At 39.5% G+C, this 18,572-nt stretch overlaps 1 protein-coding gene across 1 annotated transcript; it reads right to left on the bottom strand.

Annotated features, from left to right (window-relative positions):
• Positions 1-3,896: 3,896 nt before the first annotated feature.
• Positions 3,897-14,690, bottom strand: LOC118843858 (zinc finger protein 260-like). The gene is made up of 4 exons (XM_036751645.1): positions 14,603-14,690; positions 9,230-9,356; positions 8,665-8,763; positions 3,897-6,917 (listed from the first exon to the last, which is right to left on the bottom strand). Exons 1-4 carry the CDS (start codon positions 14,633-14,635, stop codon positions 4,942-4,944), a joined length of 2,235 nt encoding a protein of 744 aa, XP_036607540.1. The 5' UTR covers positions 14,636-14,690; the 3' UTR covers positions 3,897-4,941.
• Positions 14,691-18,572: the final 3,882 nt, after the last annotated feature.

The raw sequence follows: 18,572 nt of genomic DNA on the forward strand, positions 1-18,572 counted from the left end.
GCACTACCTAGTTGCCCTCAATTTTTTTCAGTCTGGTACAACTTATTTACTCAAGTGTTTGTTGGAGAATTTAGGCTCCTCTAGGCCCTAACATTCTACCATCTCTTCATTCCCTATAGCCATCCTTTCCATTAAGGGGTGTGTCCCCAGCCCTTCTATATGGAAATCCAAGGGAGAGAAAGAACTGGAAACATCCCAAAGAGAAAGCAGATGGAGCCATTCTTGTAAATTTATGGCCATACTATAACTCTCTCTCTCTCTCTTTCTTAGTGGTGTGGCAGGTAAAAGATGAAATGACTGAAAAAAACAAAGGTTCAACCTTCTGAGCATATTGATTTATTAAGCAATGCATGCCAGTTGCCCAACAAAACAGGACAAGGCCCTTTCCTCAGCTTAGGGCTGTACCCCAAATACACCCCCCCCGAATCACCAATGAGGTTAAGGCCTCTCAGTTTCCCTCAGCCTGGTTAGCTTGTCTACCTGCAGAGATTGTTTTTACTAGGGTGTGGCCACTGCTTATGCTACAACTTCTTGGAGCCACAGATTGGGTGACAGGTGGATACCAGAGGTCGTAGAAATAAATAGAAACATGGAAGGAGTAGGGACAATGAGCTTCACTCAAACTTCATTTTCATCTAAATGGGTCAAAAAAGAGTAGAACATATATGCATAGAATTTGGTATAAAAATAGATTCAACTCAACAGAAATACAGATAAAAACAAGAAAAGGGGAAAGAGGAATACAAGAAGCATGGTAGATTCAGAGGGAGATCAGTCAGTTTACATTAAAAATAATCAACTAAGACCATTAATTAAAAGGAAACAATATATCAGGTTATCTGATTTCTCATTGGAGGAAAGATTAGGAAATTAGGAGGGGGGCGAGTGAACAGGTACAATTCCCTGAAATCAGAAAAGGAGGTGTCCCATTGCTCCCAAGTGTCTGTAAATGATTCAGAGAATGTGAAAACAATAACTGATTGATAGTACAGGGCCATATGGGTTGCTTGAAATGTACAATTGTGAGATATCTTCTCACATCAGTCTTTGGGCCTGACTGGGTTTCTAGTCAGCATAACCTAGGTCCTTAGTTTTCCAGCCACACAGGGCTAGGTTTAAACAACACAATAAGGTCTTCTCACAGGACAGAATTTGGACTAGACCTATAATTGAGTAGAAAGGGAACTGGGTTAGCTCCCAAATTGAGGCATAAGATGGATTCAGAGTGGTTCACTCAATTCCCACAATTAGCACCTGGTGTCCTAATCACTTTGTTCCCTCAGTGGTCAATCACCTTTGACTCAAGCCCCCACTCACTAGGGAGTAGTAATAGGACCCAGCAATGAGCCAGAATATTTGTATAGCTCCATAAGGAGACAGTTCCTAATAAGGGGTTCTCATGGTCACCTGCTAATTAGCATCGCTAAATTTTAGCCTAATTCCTCTCATCCACTGTTTCTACATTTGGTGCTGTCTTGAGGGACATTTTACAGTTCCTTTTCCCATTTCAATCACTTTTGAGACTTTTTCAACAATCCGGCTAGCAGCTGCTGTGGGGGTGAAAGACCAACACAAGCCCAACAACAAGCATGCTACCAGCACGCTGCAAAAGCCCAGGTTCTTTTGATCTGCTTTACTAAGGAAAGCAATGTTAAGGGGTTGACAAGCTTGCTTTAATTCAGCATACAAATATCACTCACTTAGTTCAGGGGAAAAAGCCAGAACCCTGAAATTCGGAGCAAATACAAATTACAAACATCAGACAGACAGACCAAATACAATTCATAGTTACTGACATCTAGGTTCAGCCCGGGAGCTCATAACAAGGGCTGGCCCAGAGTCACGCACGCCACCATGGCTGTGGGTAAGAGCTCCGAAAAAAGAGAAAGCCAACCCCTGGCTTTGTATCTTTTTCAGGGTCAAGGTCGAGTCACACATGTGACTCACCCACGTGATCTAAAATCGTCAAAAAGAGGCAACTTAAACCCACGTGATCTAAAAGCCTCTGATGTCCAAACATGTCATTCAAACCCATGTAAACTAGGCTTTCCCTTGAGGCAAGGAGGTCATCAAGGACTCCTAATTTAATCAAGGAAATAAAGGCCAAACTCTTCAAGGACACTTGGTTGAACTGAGTGCTGAGAGCCCATTTTGATTGCCAACATAGACACTTAGACTGATTAAGTGGACCATAGCATTTCTTCTATTTCTTTGCTTTCCTCATATTGCATCTGAGCTGGATTTCTTATTGGTTTCAACCATTTTCTTTCTTTGTTGTTTCTAGTGGAGTATATGAGGAAATTACTCTCTTTTGCTACATTCTTCCATCCTGGATCAGTCTTTGTGGAAGATAACAGTAATAAGTATATTTGTATTTCAAAATGAAGGCATTGTGTTTACCATCTCCAGAGTGTCTGCATCTCCAGCATAACTGAGGGGAAAGTGAAGGGAGTTTTTCTAAGGCTGAAGCTGAGGTATCTCTTTACCCTCCTCCCCAGTTTCTTCTCAGGGGCTTAAACTAGAACTCCATGCTCACTCTCATTTATCAAATCCTTCTCTTATGAATTCACTCAATAACTTATAGATGATTCCTGGCACTTTGCCAAATTTTCCCAATCTATCAAAATGAGGAGCTTTATCTTAGCGATTACAGGGGTATTGACGACTGAAGCAAGTCAGTACTAAGCACGCTACAGGTTGTACAACCTCAATTTGACCAATGCCTTCACAGCACTGAAAAACCTCATGGCTCATTTAGTCTTCCTTTTACAGAGCATGATTGAGAGGAAAATGTACACACGTATCTTGTCCTCTCTCCTCCCTTCCCACATATGGTATTTTGTTTACTACCATCTGCTCTTAGGTGGTACCTGGATCACTCTGAGCTGCTAAGAACTGCTGTATATATTTTGCCTTACTATCATTCTCCAGTAGAGACCACTTCCCCATAGTGTCTATAGTACATGCTGCTTTGAAGATGAGAGCAAGACCAGAATAGAGGGTACCAAAAGCATTTTCTCATTTATCTCAGAGCAGAAGGGTCAAAGGGACCCCTTCCCCACCCAAGAGAAAAACAATTGGTAAATGTTTAACAAAATAAATATGCAACATAGCTGACATTAATTTGTTTTTCTAAGTCAATATGCCATCTCCACTTGACTTTGACACCAGTGCCTTACAGTGACCATACTCAGGGACCTTCCATTACTGCAGTAGAAGTTTTTGTTTCTGTTTTTTCCTCATGGGTTCCTATTTCTATTTTTAAAGCTTGACTTATAAAGGGCTGGCATCAGGAACATTAGATACCCCCACATAACCATTTGGTGTATCCAATTTTTAGTAGGGCTTTTTTTTCAGCTTTGGTTTCTGTATGAAATTTTGTTGTCATGGGGAAAGTTGTCACCCCCATCCAGATATTGGTGTTAAAGCAGCAACTTTATCTACAATGTACTAATCAATGATCAAACCAAGTCAGTGCCTATATTGTTGGGCACTGTGCTGTTTTTTTTTCACAAATGTTATATCACTTAATCCAAGTTACGAGTATTTCAATATCTAAGTATTTCATTTGACGCAAGTTAGGAAAGGCCTTGAGATTATCTGGTCCAACTCATACTTGAATAGGAATATCCTCTGTAACACTGGACAGGTAATTATCCAACTACCACTTAAAAGTTATCAGTGGCAAGGAACCCACTAAGTTCCTGGGGCAGTCTAATACACTTCCGAACAACTCTACTGTCAGGATAATTTCCTCTGATATATTCCCTTCTTGCTCTAATATGGGCCCCCAAAAATGTTATCCTAGTTTCGAGGGACCCTGTAAATCAGTATTCTCTCAAAAACATAGCTCATATGCCCCCAAACTGCTTATGTTTACCAGTAAGTCTGAAGATACATTTAAAAAAAAGATATTTAATCAAATAGCATGGTAAATAATGCAGTATGATACCCCTATGCACACATGGGGTACATTTTCCCACAGGTTACCACAGTAGCAGTTGGCAAGAACATACAAGCAGAGAACATATAACAATAATAATAAATAATAAGTAACATTTATATAGTACTTAGTATGTACCAGGTACTGTACTAAACGCTTTACAATTATTATCTCATTTGATCATCAAAACAACCCTGGGAGGTAGGTACAATTATTATCTGTATTTTACAGATGAGGAAACTGAGGCAGACAAGTTAAGCGACGCCCAGTGTCAAACCACCAGTGTCTGAGGCCAGATTTGAACTCAGGTTTTCCTGAGCATAGACCCACCACCGTATCCACATGTATGACCAAGAAACACATAAAAGATACATGTAGCAAATATTTGCCTCAGGAAAACATTAAGGGAAACACATGTGGACGTGGCACACATGAAGCTGGAGCTACTCACATCTCCAACATTCTCTGATAATTTAAACCAAACTTTTCTGTTGGGTGAAGTCTGCCCTCCACCATGCATCACACTACCTCTACTGGTTATCACTTCAAGCCTGGGCTATGTTGTCTCTGACACCTTACAGCTACTGAGCTGCACTCTGAACTTTAGCCACTAAGAGCTACCTCCTATTCTCTTCCCATCTCCTAGAGTGCAGAGCTCAGAAGCTCTTCCCTGGAAACACCAAGTTGATGCTCTTATAGCACACAGCTTGGGATCATAACACACCACAACCATCTGGGAAACTAACGAAAGCCATTTGAATTCCCCCAGACTTGTTTTTTCTTTTGAATCCTTAAGTCTGATGATGATTTCAAGTCCATGGTGGTAGTTAACTATATGACTTAGGGTTAGAAAACTCCTTATAGATCCCGTTATAACCCTGATCATTAGCCTGTCTCTGTTAGAGCATTTCTTATATAATGGCTCCCAAGCTCTAACTGGAGCTATGAGGCAGAATGAGATTTTAAGGCTCACCTTTATCCTAAGATCCACTAAGATGTTAATTATGTTCAGAATGTTCCTCTATAGTTATTTTATGTGAGTTAAGGTTTCCCTTCTGGTTAAAGGCTCTTTCACATTTATAACAGATATTGAGTTTAGTTTCTGTATCTGTTACTGCATCTTTATTAAGTTTTCCCTTCCGGATGAAAGCTTTCCCACATTTACTACACTGAAAGGGTCTCTCTCGATTATGATGGTAAGTTAGGCTTTCCTGATTGGTGAAGGCTTTCCCACAATCATTACATTTATAGGGTTTCTCTCCTGTATGAATTCTTTTATGTCTCTTAAGGCTTCCCTTCTGGCGAAAGGCTTTCCCACATTCATTACATTCAAAGGGTTTCTCTCCAGTATGAGTTATTTTATGTAGTGTTAGGGATCTCTTCACACTGAATGATTTTCCACATTCATTACATACATAAGGTTTCTCTCCAGTATGAACTCTTTTATGTATAATAAGGTTTGCTCTTGTGGTAAAGGCTTTATCACATTCATTGCACTGAAAGGTTTTTTTTCCAGTATGAAATACCTGATGATTATTTAGGCTTTGATGACTGGTGAAGGCTTTCCCACAATCATTACATTTATAGGGTTTCTCTCCAGTATGAATTCTCATATGTCTTTTAAGGTTTTCCATTGCAATAAAAGCTTTCCCACATTGATTGCATATGTAGGGTTTTTCTCCAGAATGAGACCTCTTATGTCGTTTAAGGTTTGCCTTGTGCGTAAAGACTTTCCCACATTCATCGCACTGAAAGGTTTTATCTCCAGCATGAAATAGTTGATGACGAATTAAACTTTGATGATCAGTGTATGCTTTCCCACATTCACCACATTTATAGGGTTTCTCTCCAGTATGAGTTCTCTTATGTGTTTTAAGATTAGTACACCACCTGAAGGCTTTCCCACATTCATTACATATATAGGGTTTCTCTGCACTATGAACTCTTTTATGTCTGTTGAGAGCTCTCCTCAGGATAAATGCCCTTCCACACTCATTACATTCAAAAGACATCTCACCTGTATGGATTCTCTCATGACTTTTAAGGTTTCCCTTGAGGCTAAAGGCTTTTCCACATTCATTACATATGTAAGGTTTTTCTCCACTATGCAGTTTTTTGTGTACCCTAAGGGATGCACGATATCTGAAGCCTTTCCCACATAGATTACATTCCAAATGGTTTTCTCTAGTATGACTTATTTGATGTGTCTTAAGGATTCCCCTCTGCCTAAAGCATTTCCCACATTCATTACATTTATAAGGTTTCTCATTAGCGTGCATTCTCTGATGTCTCATAAGACATGAGTAGTATCTGAAGGTTCTCCCACATGTATTGCATTTCAATTGTCTCTCTTTAGTATGAATTATCTTATGTTTATTAAGGATTCCTTTCTTGCTGAAGGCTTTCCCGCAATCATCACACCTATAGGGTTTTACCCCATTGTGATTTCTTTGATGAACAGTAAGGCATGAAATGCTGCTGAAGTTTGTGTTACATTCATTACACTTGTGGAGTTTCCCTTGAGCATGTTTTCTATGGTAATGAATAACATTTGACTGATAATTGAAAGGCTTTTTGCATTTACTATCCTTACAAAGTTTTTTCCCAATGGAAATTCTCTTATGTTTAAATGGATCTAAAACCTGTTTTGAGTTCTTTCCAAGTGTATCACATTTATAGAGACTTTCTCCTACAGGAACTCTCTGTTGAGGAATGACAACTGACCCCAGGATGAGCTTTCTCCCAAATATAGTACATTCACTAGAAGATTCATTAGCAATTTTTTCCTCCCTAGACTGTGTCTCTTGCTTTTCCTTCTGCCTATCTAACTCAACATCATGAGTCCAAGTTTCTTCCAAAGTAGATTGCCTGGGGCCATCCTTTGTAAGTATTCCTTGGAATGTTTCTCTCACAAAAATATCCTGCTTTAGAGTTGACTCCTTGATTTCACATCTTGTCTTATGATTAAGGGAACCTGAAAGCAATACAAACATGTAAATAACCATTATTCTCTGTAATGGAAGTCTAAATTGTCTTTTACCTCAAAGACAATGACGATTAACCTGCAAAAAGTTGAACAATCATTGTTACCAAGAAACATTGTTAAATAATATTAAGGAAATATTATATCAGAGTAACTAGCTGCCTAAGATTTAATAAATTACATTCCGGGGTACTGAAAGCATTTGTAAATGCCATCAGAATATCCTGATTCATAATAGCTGGGGATAATGTCTCCATCTTCAGAAAGAAGAAACAGATTAATTTTATAAACTAAAGACTGATAAGCTTCAAGTTTATCTCCAGAGAAATTCAAGGGAAAGCCTACCAAACCAATAATCACTCAGTAATAAAGTATTTGCCAAACCAATAAAACTACCAAAAGATTACTTTAAAGAGCTAGGAAAAAATTATAACATAGTTCATGTGCAGGAACACAAGCCAAAAAATCTAAAGGGAAATTTTTAAAATGTGGCAAGGAAGGGAGCCTAGCAACACAGGTTCTCAAACTATACTACAAAACAAAAATCACCAAAACCATTTGATACTTGTCACAAAAAAGAAAAGCTAATGAGTGAAACAGGTAAGATATTCAACATACAGAAGCAAATGAGTCCAGTAGATCCAAATACCTCAAATGCTAGAGAAAGAGCTCACTACTTGGGGGAAAAGTACTATGCTGGAAAAACTAGAAAGCAGTCTCAGCAGAAACTAGGGTTAGAACGCTTTACACTAAGATAAGTTCCAAGTAAATATAAAAGATCACGTTCTAAACAAATTTGAGGACACAGGAATAAATTACTTTTCCTGTATGTGGATGGGGGAAGAGTTCATGACCAAACAAGGGATTAAAAAGAGGATCACAGAAGATAAAATGGATAGCTTTAATTACATAAGTTCTTGCACAAACAAAACCAATGCAGCTACAATTAGAAAGGAAACAGGTAATTAACAAAAAGAAAAAATTTGCAGCATTTCCCTCTTCTAATCAGCCCTTCACAATATGTTCTCCAGCATCACATCCCAATATATGTCTTTCTGAGAAGGTTCCAAGAGCTCCCATTCCTCCCAGGTGAAGTTAGCTTCCTCATAGCATTAATTTCATCATACTACTTCTCTGCTAAAAAAAAAAAACTGCTGTATTTCCCCAATGCACTGAAACTATAGGATAATTCAATTCCTCCAGGAAGTCTCACAAGGACCCCACAAAGCATCTTCTCTCCCAGTCAAACAGCTCTCTCTCTTGCCTGGCCTGCCTGTCACAAGATACTTCCCCGGCCAAGAATGCCTCCTCCCTTTCCTCTCTACCTAATCAAATTCCAACTCGGTCCTCTGCATATCTACCCAGTTCTTAATAAAGCTTTACCAAATCGCTCATCCTTAATTACCTGTTCTTTTTAACTCTCAAAGTACTACTAGTGGTAACACTACGTTGCATATACTCAGGTTACTTTCTGAGAAAACCTATTGCTTTTGGAAGCTCTCACTATCTTGCCCAAAAAACTCTCACACAGCCAGCAATGTTGTCAACATCTCACTTGAACAGCAAACTCACTGCTATGTGAAGACACCACACATCTTCCTTTCCTCTTCACTCCTCTCACACACTATGACACAGACCTTCTCAAAAGACCCAAGAAGAGCTCCTTGCCAACACCATTGCTCACTGGTTGGGTTGATGTTTACTGTGTTTCCTATCTGTTAATTCTTCACTCACTTACCTAGGAAAGTGCTAATCAGGACTCCTCCCTCTGCCATCCATGGGGCTTCTATTCTTTCCAGCTGGGAAATCACATCTGGTATGGAAATGGGAAGGCCTCCTTATTAGAAAATAAATGATAAAATGCTTAGATCAGAGAGAAAATCCAGAATCCAATCATACCTTCTTGCTCATTAGAGAATTGAAAGCATGCTGCCATGACTCAGATGGCAGTATAAACTCCCACAAAACATGGGGGATGGGTCACTGGCTCAGAGCAAATGACTTCATCCCATTCGTTCCTAGGAAGATACAAACCTTTCATGTCTTCAAGCATCTATATTGGGTCTTTGGAGAAGACTCTTTGAAGCCTGAATGAAGTACAGCCTTAGGAGAAGGCCAGTAAAATTACTGATTTCCTATCATATAACACAAACACCTTTCACTTCAGTAGAGAGAGCAGAAACACCAGTGTCTCTGGGTACTAAACAACTGTGAACTTCAGCATCAGTCAGCCAAGCGGAAAAGAAAACACAAAGACAACCCAAGAGAAGCTGATAATCTCACTGGGGGAGGGCCAACCTTACCAAGGGAGACAAAATTCTCATAGTTCTCCAGCATCACATCCCAATACATGTCTTTCTGAGAAGGTTCCAAGAGCCCCCATTCCTCCCAGGTGAAGTCCACAGCCACATCTTGGAATGTCAATGGTATCTGAAATAGCAAACAAGACACCTGCTTACTTGGGGACCAGCCCTCATGGGGAATAAGAGGAACACATGAAGTTGACAAAAATGTAAAGGTACTGTTTCTCAAAGCATTAAGGGTTTTAAATATTTCATTTTTACTATTTCTGGAGGGCTTATTTATTGGTTACCTCACTTTATACTAATTTAATATCATAAAAAAGTTTACCATTCAAAGTCAGCCTTACAAATGAGCTTCCATACTGAATTCAAAGTGAATCATCCATGTTACTTGAAAACCTCCAAACAGCACAATTGATGCAATCAATTGAGGGTAATAACATCACTGGTTCCATTCAAGGTTTGTAAATATCACAAGTATAATCAGGTCTGTGCAGACCACACACTAGTTAGTGAAGCATCAGCCATCTACTTGATTCTAGTTTATCATCTAATCATCCTGAGAGCCACAATTTAGCAATCTATGCTAATATTTTCCTATTAAGTAATAAACTTGCAACCTCGTCCTCATCACAAAAATAACACGTGCTTTATACTCTTGTGAGGATTAAGGTCTAAGAATCAGCACTGGCCTGTGATTTTGCTCCTATGAGGAGCTCCCTGGCAAGAAAATTCCCTCTATCAATTCAGATCGTACCTTTCCTGTAACTATAATCACTTCAGAAAGTTCCCCCAGAACACTGAGTGGTTAAGTGACTTATCCAAGAGGAGGGCTAACTTTGACTAGAAGCTCCCATGATCTAGCCAGAAGCATCAAGCCTTTCCCAGAAGTCCGCAATACAATTCCCTCAGATAATATGCACTGTATATTCTATTCTCCTGTTCTGCCTTCAAGTTACCTTTGTGAATTTAAATCATTTCGCCCAGATGAACCACCTGCTTGGGGACTGAGAGAGCTGGCAAGTGTGACTGCTGAGTCATAGTCAATGATATCTGACAGGAGGGGAACCACACATTGAGATAAGAGCAAATATTGTCCTGATTCGCACAAAATGGGAAAAGAACAGAATCTGCACAATAAAAGGTACTATATAGAGTATATAATAAAGACTTGTTCTATAGGTTGGTTAATTTTACTAAGCTTTTTCCCCTATTTTTTATTCTTTAGTATATAAGGGATAGCTCCCTGGGAAGGGTTGGGTGAGAGATACAAGGGGAAATGTAAGCAATATCGAAACAAAGGGTACCAATAAAAATTCAATTTAAAAGATCAGAGAAAGGGAGAGGAACCATAAGATTAGAGAAAGGCAAATATTGCCCTGATTTACAAAAAAGAGTATATTCATATAACCAAAAGCTATCCCCCCAATAGATAAGGATTTAAAGGATATAAACAGTTCTCAAAAAAATTGCAAAATTAGCAACTATATGAAAGAATTCTCTAAATCACAAATGATAACAGAAATGTAAATTAAAACAATCTTGAGGCTTTACGTCACACTCTGCAAACTGGCAAAGATAACAAAAGCTGGGAATAGTCAATGTTGGAGGGGCTGGGGAAGACAGGCACACAGGTGCACTGTTGGTAGAACTGTAAATCAGTACAACCATTTTGGAAAGCAATTTGTAATTATTCAAATAAAGTGACTAAAATATCCATACCTTTTGACCCAGAGATTCCATTAATAGGCTTACATCTGATAAGAAGTCCCCATATACACCAAAATATTTATAGCAGCACCTTTTGTGATGGCAAAGATTTGGAAACAAAATAGATGCCCATAGATTGGAGAATGGCTAAACAAATATATGAATATCATGGAATATTACTGTTCTCTAAGAAATGAAAAATGAGATGAATACAGAGAAGCATGGAAACATGAACTGATGCAGTGAAGTGGAGCCAAGAAAACAATATATACAATATACACTAAAATAACATACACAGTAAACTATATATATAATATATATATGATATATATATTATACATTATATAATATAAATGGATAGAACCACAAGTAAAGAATGTTGCACAATTAAACAGAATTTTTTTCCATAGCTGGAAAGAAGACCTATGAGAAGACAACCCCACCCCCGAGATCCACAAATGTTGGACACTGCACATACTTATAGACTCTTTTGATATATTAGTTATACTGATTTTTTTCAACTTTCTCTTCATCTTAAAGAAACACTATTTGTTATAAGGGATGGCTCTTTGAAAGGGGAATGGATACTGAGGGAAATTGCAGTTATGTAAAAAAAACACAAGATACCAATATAAATATATTTTTTAAAAAAAAAAGCTTTGCTGAAATCCAGGTAACCCCTATCTAGGGCATTTCCTTCTCTTTCTCACAAGACTACCAACTTAGTTCGGGTCTTTATTACCTCTTGCCTATATCACTGCCAATGGTCTCCCTACCTCAAGTGTCTCCTCCCTCCAGTCCATCTTACACACTGAGGACATTGGAATGACCACTCCCCTTTCCTGGAGGTTATCACTCTTACAACCCAACTGAAGATCCCATTATATTCTTTGATGGCTACATCCTACTGCTGATTCATACTGAACCTCCAATTCACTAATGCTCCCCTTCTAGGCTTTGGAAGATCAAAACTAATAAGATGAAATTCCATGGGGTGAATGGAGTCACAAAACCACAGAATATGAGACTTCGAAGGCACCTCACATAGCAAGAAGACAGTCCGTCCCATTCGCTACCTGACAAGTGGTTTGTCTGGTGGGTGTTTGAAGTTTTACACCCATGTACAAAAAAGTCAGCTTCGCAGGTATAAGACTGGGGTGGTACAGTAAGAGAGTCACTGTTTTAAAAAATCTGAGAGTTTTATTGGAGGCAAGGCTGGTAGGAGTTGGCAATAGGATATAGCAGCCAGAAAATCTAACGAATTCCTAGGCTGTAATTAAGAAAGGTATAGGTTCCAGGAATAGGGAAAGGATAAACCCACTATATTCTTCCCTTTCACAAACAGAGCTTCATTTGGGAAGCCACAGTTTAAGAAGGTCATTGATAAGCTGGAGGGTGTCCTAAGGAGAGCAACTATGATGGTGAAGGACCCTGAATCAATGTCCTGTGAATCAGGTGAAGGAAATGGGTCTGTCTAAACTGGAGAAGGGAAGACTCAGGAGTGACTTGATAGATATCTTCTGGTACTTGAAGGCCTGTCCCCTGGAAGAGGGATTGGGACAAAACCTAGGACACAATGGTAAGAAGTGGCAAAAGCGGGATCTCAGGAAAAACATTCTAACAATGGGAGCTATACAAGAGTGGAATGGGCACCCTCGAGAGGCCGTGGGTGCTCCTGCTTTGGGAGTCTTCCAATAGAGGCTGGATGACCACTTGTAGTTTTATATATGGGGATGTTATATTATGCTATATATGTTATAGTGGGGTCCAGGCAAGAGCCTACTATGTTCTAATCAATGTGCTAAATATTCAGAACACAAAGAAAGGCAAAAAAAAAACCCACTCCCTGCTCTTTAGGAACTCACAGTCTAAGGGGTGTATGAGTTGGAATGAATGGCCAATGAGGTCCCTTCCAGCTCTCAAATTCTGTTATTTTTTGATCTGCATCAATTCATACAAGTCTTCCAATGTTTCTCCAAAATCTTCATACTCATCATGGCTTATCAGGCAATAATCCTTACCACAATTTATTCACTCATTTCCCAACTAATTAGAACCCACCTGGTGTCCAGTTCTTCACTACCACAAAGAAAGAAGAAGTAATATGAATATTTGGGCAGATGGGGATCTTCTTTCTACAGCTAAACGCTTAAGGATACAGGGGTAGAAACAGGAACATTGGGTCAAAGAGTAAGGGCATGAGTTTTGAACCAGACATAATGAAGACAATGTCACAAAAGACAAAACAGATTACTTGCATTCAACAAGAATAAAATGCTTTTGCTCAAATAAAATAGATATATGTAGAGGTACAGGGGAAAGAGTATTTGCTCTGAGGTCAAAGACCTGGGTTCAAATTCCACCTCTGAGGCTTATCCACCTGCGTGATCTTGGACAAGTCCCTAATTCTCCCTGGGCCTGTTTCTTCAACTGTAAACTGAGAGGCTTGGACAGCAAGCCTGCTTTTACCTCAAGATCTCTGATCCTAAGTAAAGATACAGACAAGAAAATGCCTTTGCAGAGTAGATGATAAAATTTTGACATAGAAAGTCTGCAAAGAGTTCATCCAAATCCCCTGTCCCCAGTAGAAAAGTAGGAAAAGATATCAGCAAGAATTTCTAAAAGATTTAACAGACATTCAAGAACCACCCAAAAAGTACCAGCTAGTTACGGCTGACACCCAGACAAATGCAAACTTTGCCTTTTCCATTCACACCTAACAAACTGCCAAAGATGGAACAATTCAGTGTTTTGGGGGAATATGAAAACACTAGCAAACATTCTTGGGCCCTGGAGCTACAAGTTGGTCCAACTATTTTAGAAAACACTTTGGAATTCCGTGAGAAAAGTTACCAAGCTCTTAACACTCTCTGACCCAGCTGGCTGGTCCCACAATTAGTTAATTAGTTTGATTTTTACCCTTAAGGAGTTTACTGACAAAATGAAAAAATCTATATGCAAGAAAAATTGTAGCAGTGATATTTGCAACAGAAAAAAAGGCAATGGTATTTCCAAAGAACTGATTGGTTATCGTGATCGAAGGAATGACAAATATGAAGACTTCAAAGAAACAGAGGAAGATTTATAAGAAGTAGGATAGAATGAAAAGAGAGGAGTCATGAGAGAAATACACACAATTGTTACAGTAACATGAACTAAAATCACTTTAAATGACAATATACATCATGGCTGGTAGTGTTGGATTTGGAGTCAGAAGAACCGAGTACCCTGAGTAACCAACGGTTACTGTTTGATCTTTGGCAAATCATCTTAGCCTCTTCTGGCCCGTTTCCTCATCTATTACACAGAGCAGTTGGACCAAAGAATTAATTGACATGTAATGTTCCTCCTAGATCTAAATCAATTGATGAACACTGGACAATATTGCTACTAACTTACAAAGGAAAACCACTCCTACTTTTAGCAGAAAACTGCTGAAAGGTAAAGTTTTGTGAACTACAAAATTAGGGGGTTGGATTACATTCCTTCTAGCTCAAAGATTCTGTGAGCTCTATATTATTTGTCAAAATTGTCAAAGTCTTTAGGGGTACAAAAAACAAGTTCAGGCCCCCGGATACAGAAGACGGAAGACAAGGTAAAGAGAAGTGTCCAAACTTTGAGAAAAGGGATGGCATTTTAGGAAAGAGAAAGTCTTTAACTCACCTGGGACCTAGCTGTTAGGAGCACAGAAGTCATTCTCTCCTCTTCTCTTCCTTTCACCTTTCTTAGGGAAAAACAGAGTATTGAAAAGCCAGACCTGAAGGATGAGAAGGAAGTCAGGAAGGAGACCAGTCCTCCCTAATAGTTCCCAAACTAAAAGAGCACAATCATACACACATACACACACAAACACACACAAAATCATCCTTACAGAGGGAGGGCCTCTTTAACTGCATCAACTGTATGCCTTAGAGACCAGATAGTTAAGAATCCACAAGAAATTCTGGCTGTGAACAAACTTCTTTGTTTTTTCTATCAGCTCATGACAAGCTGAGCAAGAGGTAGTTTCTAAGAAGTTCAGACAAGGATCCCGTCTCTGAAATAAGCTCAAAGTCAGCCAGGGCATCAGTCAGATTCTCTCCCCATTTCTTTTTTTTTTCCTCCTTTGTCCCATCAACCAATTACAATGCTCAAAGCCCCCAAAGAATAAATCTAATAGTAGAGGTAACAGGTAACACCTTGCTTCTCTCCTAAGAACCACTCCGGAGCCCCAGAAACGTGAAGGAGCATTCTTAACATTTGTCAAAGAGGGACCTTTTCTTATGCAAAATGAAAAAGCTGAGAGAGATCTCTGGAGGTACCTTATCACCACTTTAATCTGGACAAAGAATCAGAGAATCCCAGAAACCTCCCTCCTCCAGCCAGCCGTCAAAAATATCCTGCATTGGACACATACGTTTTACACATGGGTTGTCACCTTTTGCTCTCTTTAGTGCACACTCGTTTGGGGTGCCAGGTCTTGGGCTCAAATTCCCAGGCCCACATTTGGAGCGCGTGACACCCTCATTCCCTTTTCTCTTCATCCTCCCCTTCTCCCCCAGTCCCAGGGGGAGCCTCCCTGAGCTCCCCAACACCACACACGCATGCACGCATGCACACCTGCGCACACACACACATACACCTACACACCCCCTGCACACATGTACACACCCCTGCACACACGCATACGTGCACGCACACTCCTGCGCGCACACACATATACACCTACACACCTGCACACACGCATACACCTGCACACGCGCACACCCCTGCGCACACATACACACTCCTGCACGCACAAACACAAACGCACACAAACCTTTACAAACACACAGACGTACACACTCTCCCTGACTCACCCACCAGCACAAAGGCCCGCCAAGAACTAAAAGCAGGAATAATCAAACCCTTCCTCTGCCTCACTTCAAGAACTGAGGGTGCGCAGAGCTCGCCCTGAACTACATTTCCCACAATTCCCCAGGCTCCGTCCAATCAGGGCTCGAGAAGGCCGGACCGCCTCAGACTTTTATCTTGGAAGGGAGGCTGGAAAATGGCCGCCTGCAGGCTCCCTCCGCGCCGTTGCTCCTAGTTAAGGAAGTCTTGACTGAGAATTGGCCGACAATGTCTCCGTGGAAGAGGGCAGCTTTAGGTTTACTTGTGAGAAGGGAAGGTTTTTGTCTTCTTAATTTTTGGAGTGGGTCATGTGATACTGAGTGATTCTTAAAAAAAAAAAGATGAAATCTACATGTAAAGGTAGATTAAATGACGCAGGCAGCTTCGACAGCGCAGCCAATAGAAAGAGGCTGCTCCCACCACGTGGTAGGCCAAGGCAGCCAGTCCAAGCACGTGTCAGGGGCCTTCCCTCCCCCGCCCTGCGTGACTCCACCCTAGGTTTTCTGGACATGCGTCGAACCCTCCCTCTACAGGTGAGAGTACTGTGTTGTTTAGTGCAGGAGCTTACGTTTCAAATTAGGAAAATACTTAAAAAAATTTTAAGGGGGAATTTTTTTTTTCCTAGAAACTGTCGAAACATTAAGACCCACAGAAAATTAAGATAAGAGGCAGGAGCCTAGTGCATTGTGCTACCGGTGAGGCGGCTCAGGTGCAGCTTGTGTTTTATAGCCGAGAGAGTCGGAGGCGCTGGCTCTGACCCCGCCCCTAACTTGGGCGGGCGGAGTCCTCTGAAGGCAGCTCACACTCCGTGCTTCAGGCCGGTGTGCAGAGCGCCCCCTGGCGGAGTGGGCTGGACTGCCCGTGAGAGAGGCTATTATTTTATTATTCCTCTAATCATCCTTGTGCTACGAGCTTGAGAGATAAAAACTTAACTACCAGGGTAACTGACACACATTGTCCAATTGTTTATTTGACCAAAGGGAACAATTGTTTCATTTCTGATTTTAAATGTACAAATTTATCGAATTATATTAAGTTGCTTCAAGCAAAAAAATGTAACATTTATGTTAAAACGTAAAATTGAAAGTTTTACTTAAAAATTTAACATATGAAAGACTAGGGTGGAAAATGGTTCTTTAGAAATGTTTACAGCTACAGATGATTTTATAATTGAAAATAACCTTCCCAAAGATTTGATTCTGAGAGTTATAATTGAACATCCGAAGTGCCTGGAGACACAGTTTCAGAAATACTTCAGATTTTGATTCTAAAAAACTAAACGGGGCTCATCAAAAGTGTCAGTTATCTGCCATTAAAAGTTCAAGAAGAATTTGCTGAGGTAACAAGTGACACAGGTTTGAAACATAAATTTCCTAAAAAAAAAAAAATGTTAAATGAATTTTGGCTTGGGACATAATTTCCAACAATTTCTGAACTGGCCCTAAACATACTTCTGCCATTTTGTACTACATATTTATGTGAAGCAGTGTTCTCAGCATCAAAATATAAATCAAAATATCATTCAATTCTGAAAAGCATTGAAGGTACTCTACGTCCTGCAGTATCAAATATTCTACCAAGATTAAATTCTTTATGTAAAAATAAGCACATCCATCTCGTTAGTGTGCAAATTTGCTTTCATCTTTAATAAATGGTAAAATTATATGTATACCAAAGAATTACTTTAAAATAAATTTCGTTATAATTTATTATCAGTAAATGTTTGATTTGTATGCCTATTTTATATACCTATGTACCCAGGGTGGCACATAAATTTTTCAGGCAAAAAGGGGTTGCAAGGGCAAAAAGTTTAAGAAGCCCTGCTTTAGCTAAGGTAAAAAAGGCAGGGGTAGAAATCATGATCTCAGACAAAGCAAAACTGCGAAAACTGGAAAGCAATTTATCAGGAATTTGGCATAGACCAACATTTCATATCATATGCCAAGATAAAGTCAAAATGCGTACATGACTTGGACATAAAGAGTGATATCATACAAATTAGGAGTCCATGTAAAATTTACCTGTCAGATCTATGGATGAGGGAAAAGTTTATGACCAAACTAGTGACAGAGAAGACTGTGGGAAGTATAATGAATAATTTTATTACAAGAAACGTAAAAGTTTTTGCAGAAACAAAACCAATGAAGCTAAAACTAGAAGGAAAGCGAGAAACTAGGGAAAAATTTTTACAGCGAGTTTCTCTGAAAAAAGCTTCATTTCTCAAATACATAGGGAGCTAAATCAAATTTATAAAAATAAAAGCCATTCCCCCAACTGATACTGTCAAATGATATGAAGAGAAAGTTTTCAGACAAATCTAAGCTATTGATAGTCATATAAAAAGGATCTCAATCACTTTATTAGAGAAATACAAATGAAAACAACTCTGATATATCACCTCACACCTATCATATTGGCTAACATGACAGAAAAGGAAAATGACAAATGGTGGAGGAGATGTGGAAAAACTGGGACACTAATACCCTGTTGATGGAGTTGTAAAGTGGTCCAGCCATTCTAGAGAACAATTTGGAACTATGCCCAAGGGCTATAAAGCTACGTCTACCCTTTGAACCAGCAATACCACTACTTGGTCTGTAGCCCAAAGAAATAAAAGGAAAAGGACCTATATGCACAAAAATCTTTGCAGCAGCTCTTTTTGTGGTGGCAAAGAATTGGAAATTGAGGGGATGCCCATCAATTAGGGAATGGCTGAACAAGTTGTGGTATATGATTGTGATGGAATACTACTGTGGTATAA

The sequence above is a fragment of the Trichosurus vulpecula genome, chromosome 3, assembly GCF_011100635.1.
Source record: "Trichosurus vulpecula isolate mTriVul1 chromosome 3, mTriVul1.pri, whole genome shotgun sequence".
Taxonomy (NCBI): domain Eukaryota; kingdom Metazoa; phylum Chordata; class Mammalia; order Diprotodontia; family Phalangeridae; genus Trichosurus; species Trichosurus vulpecula.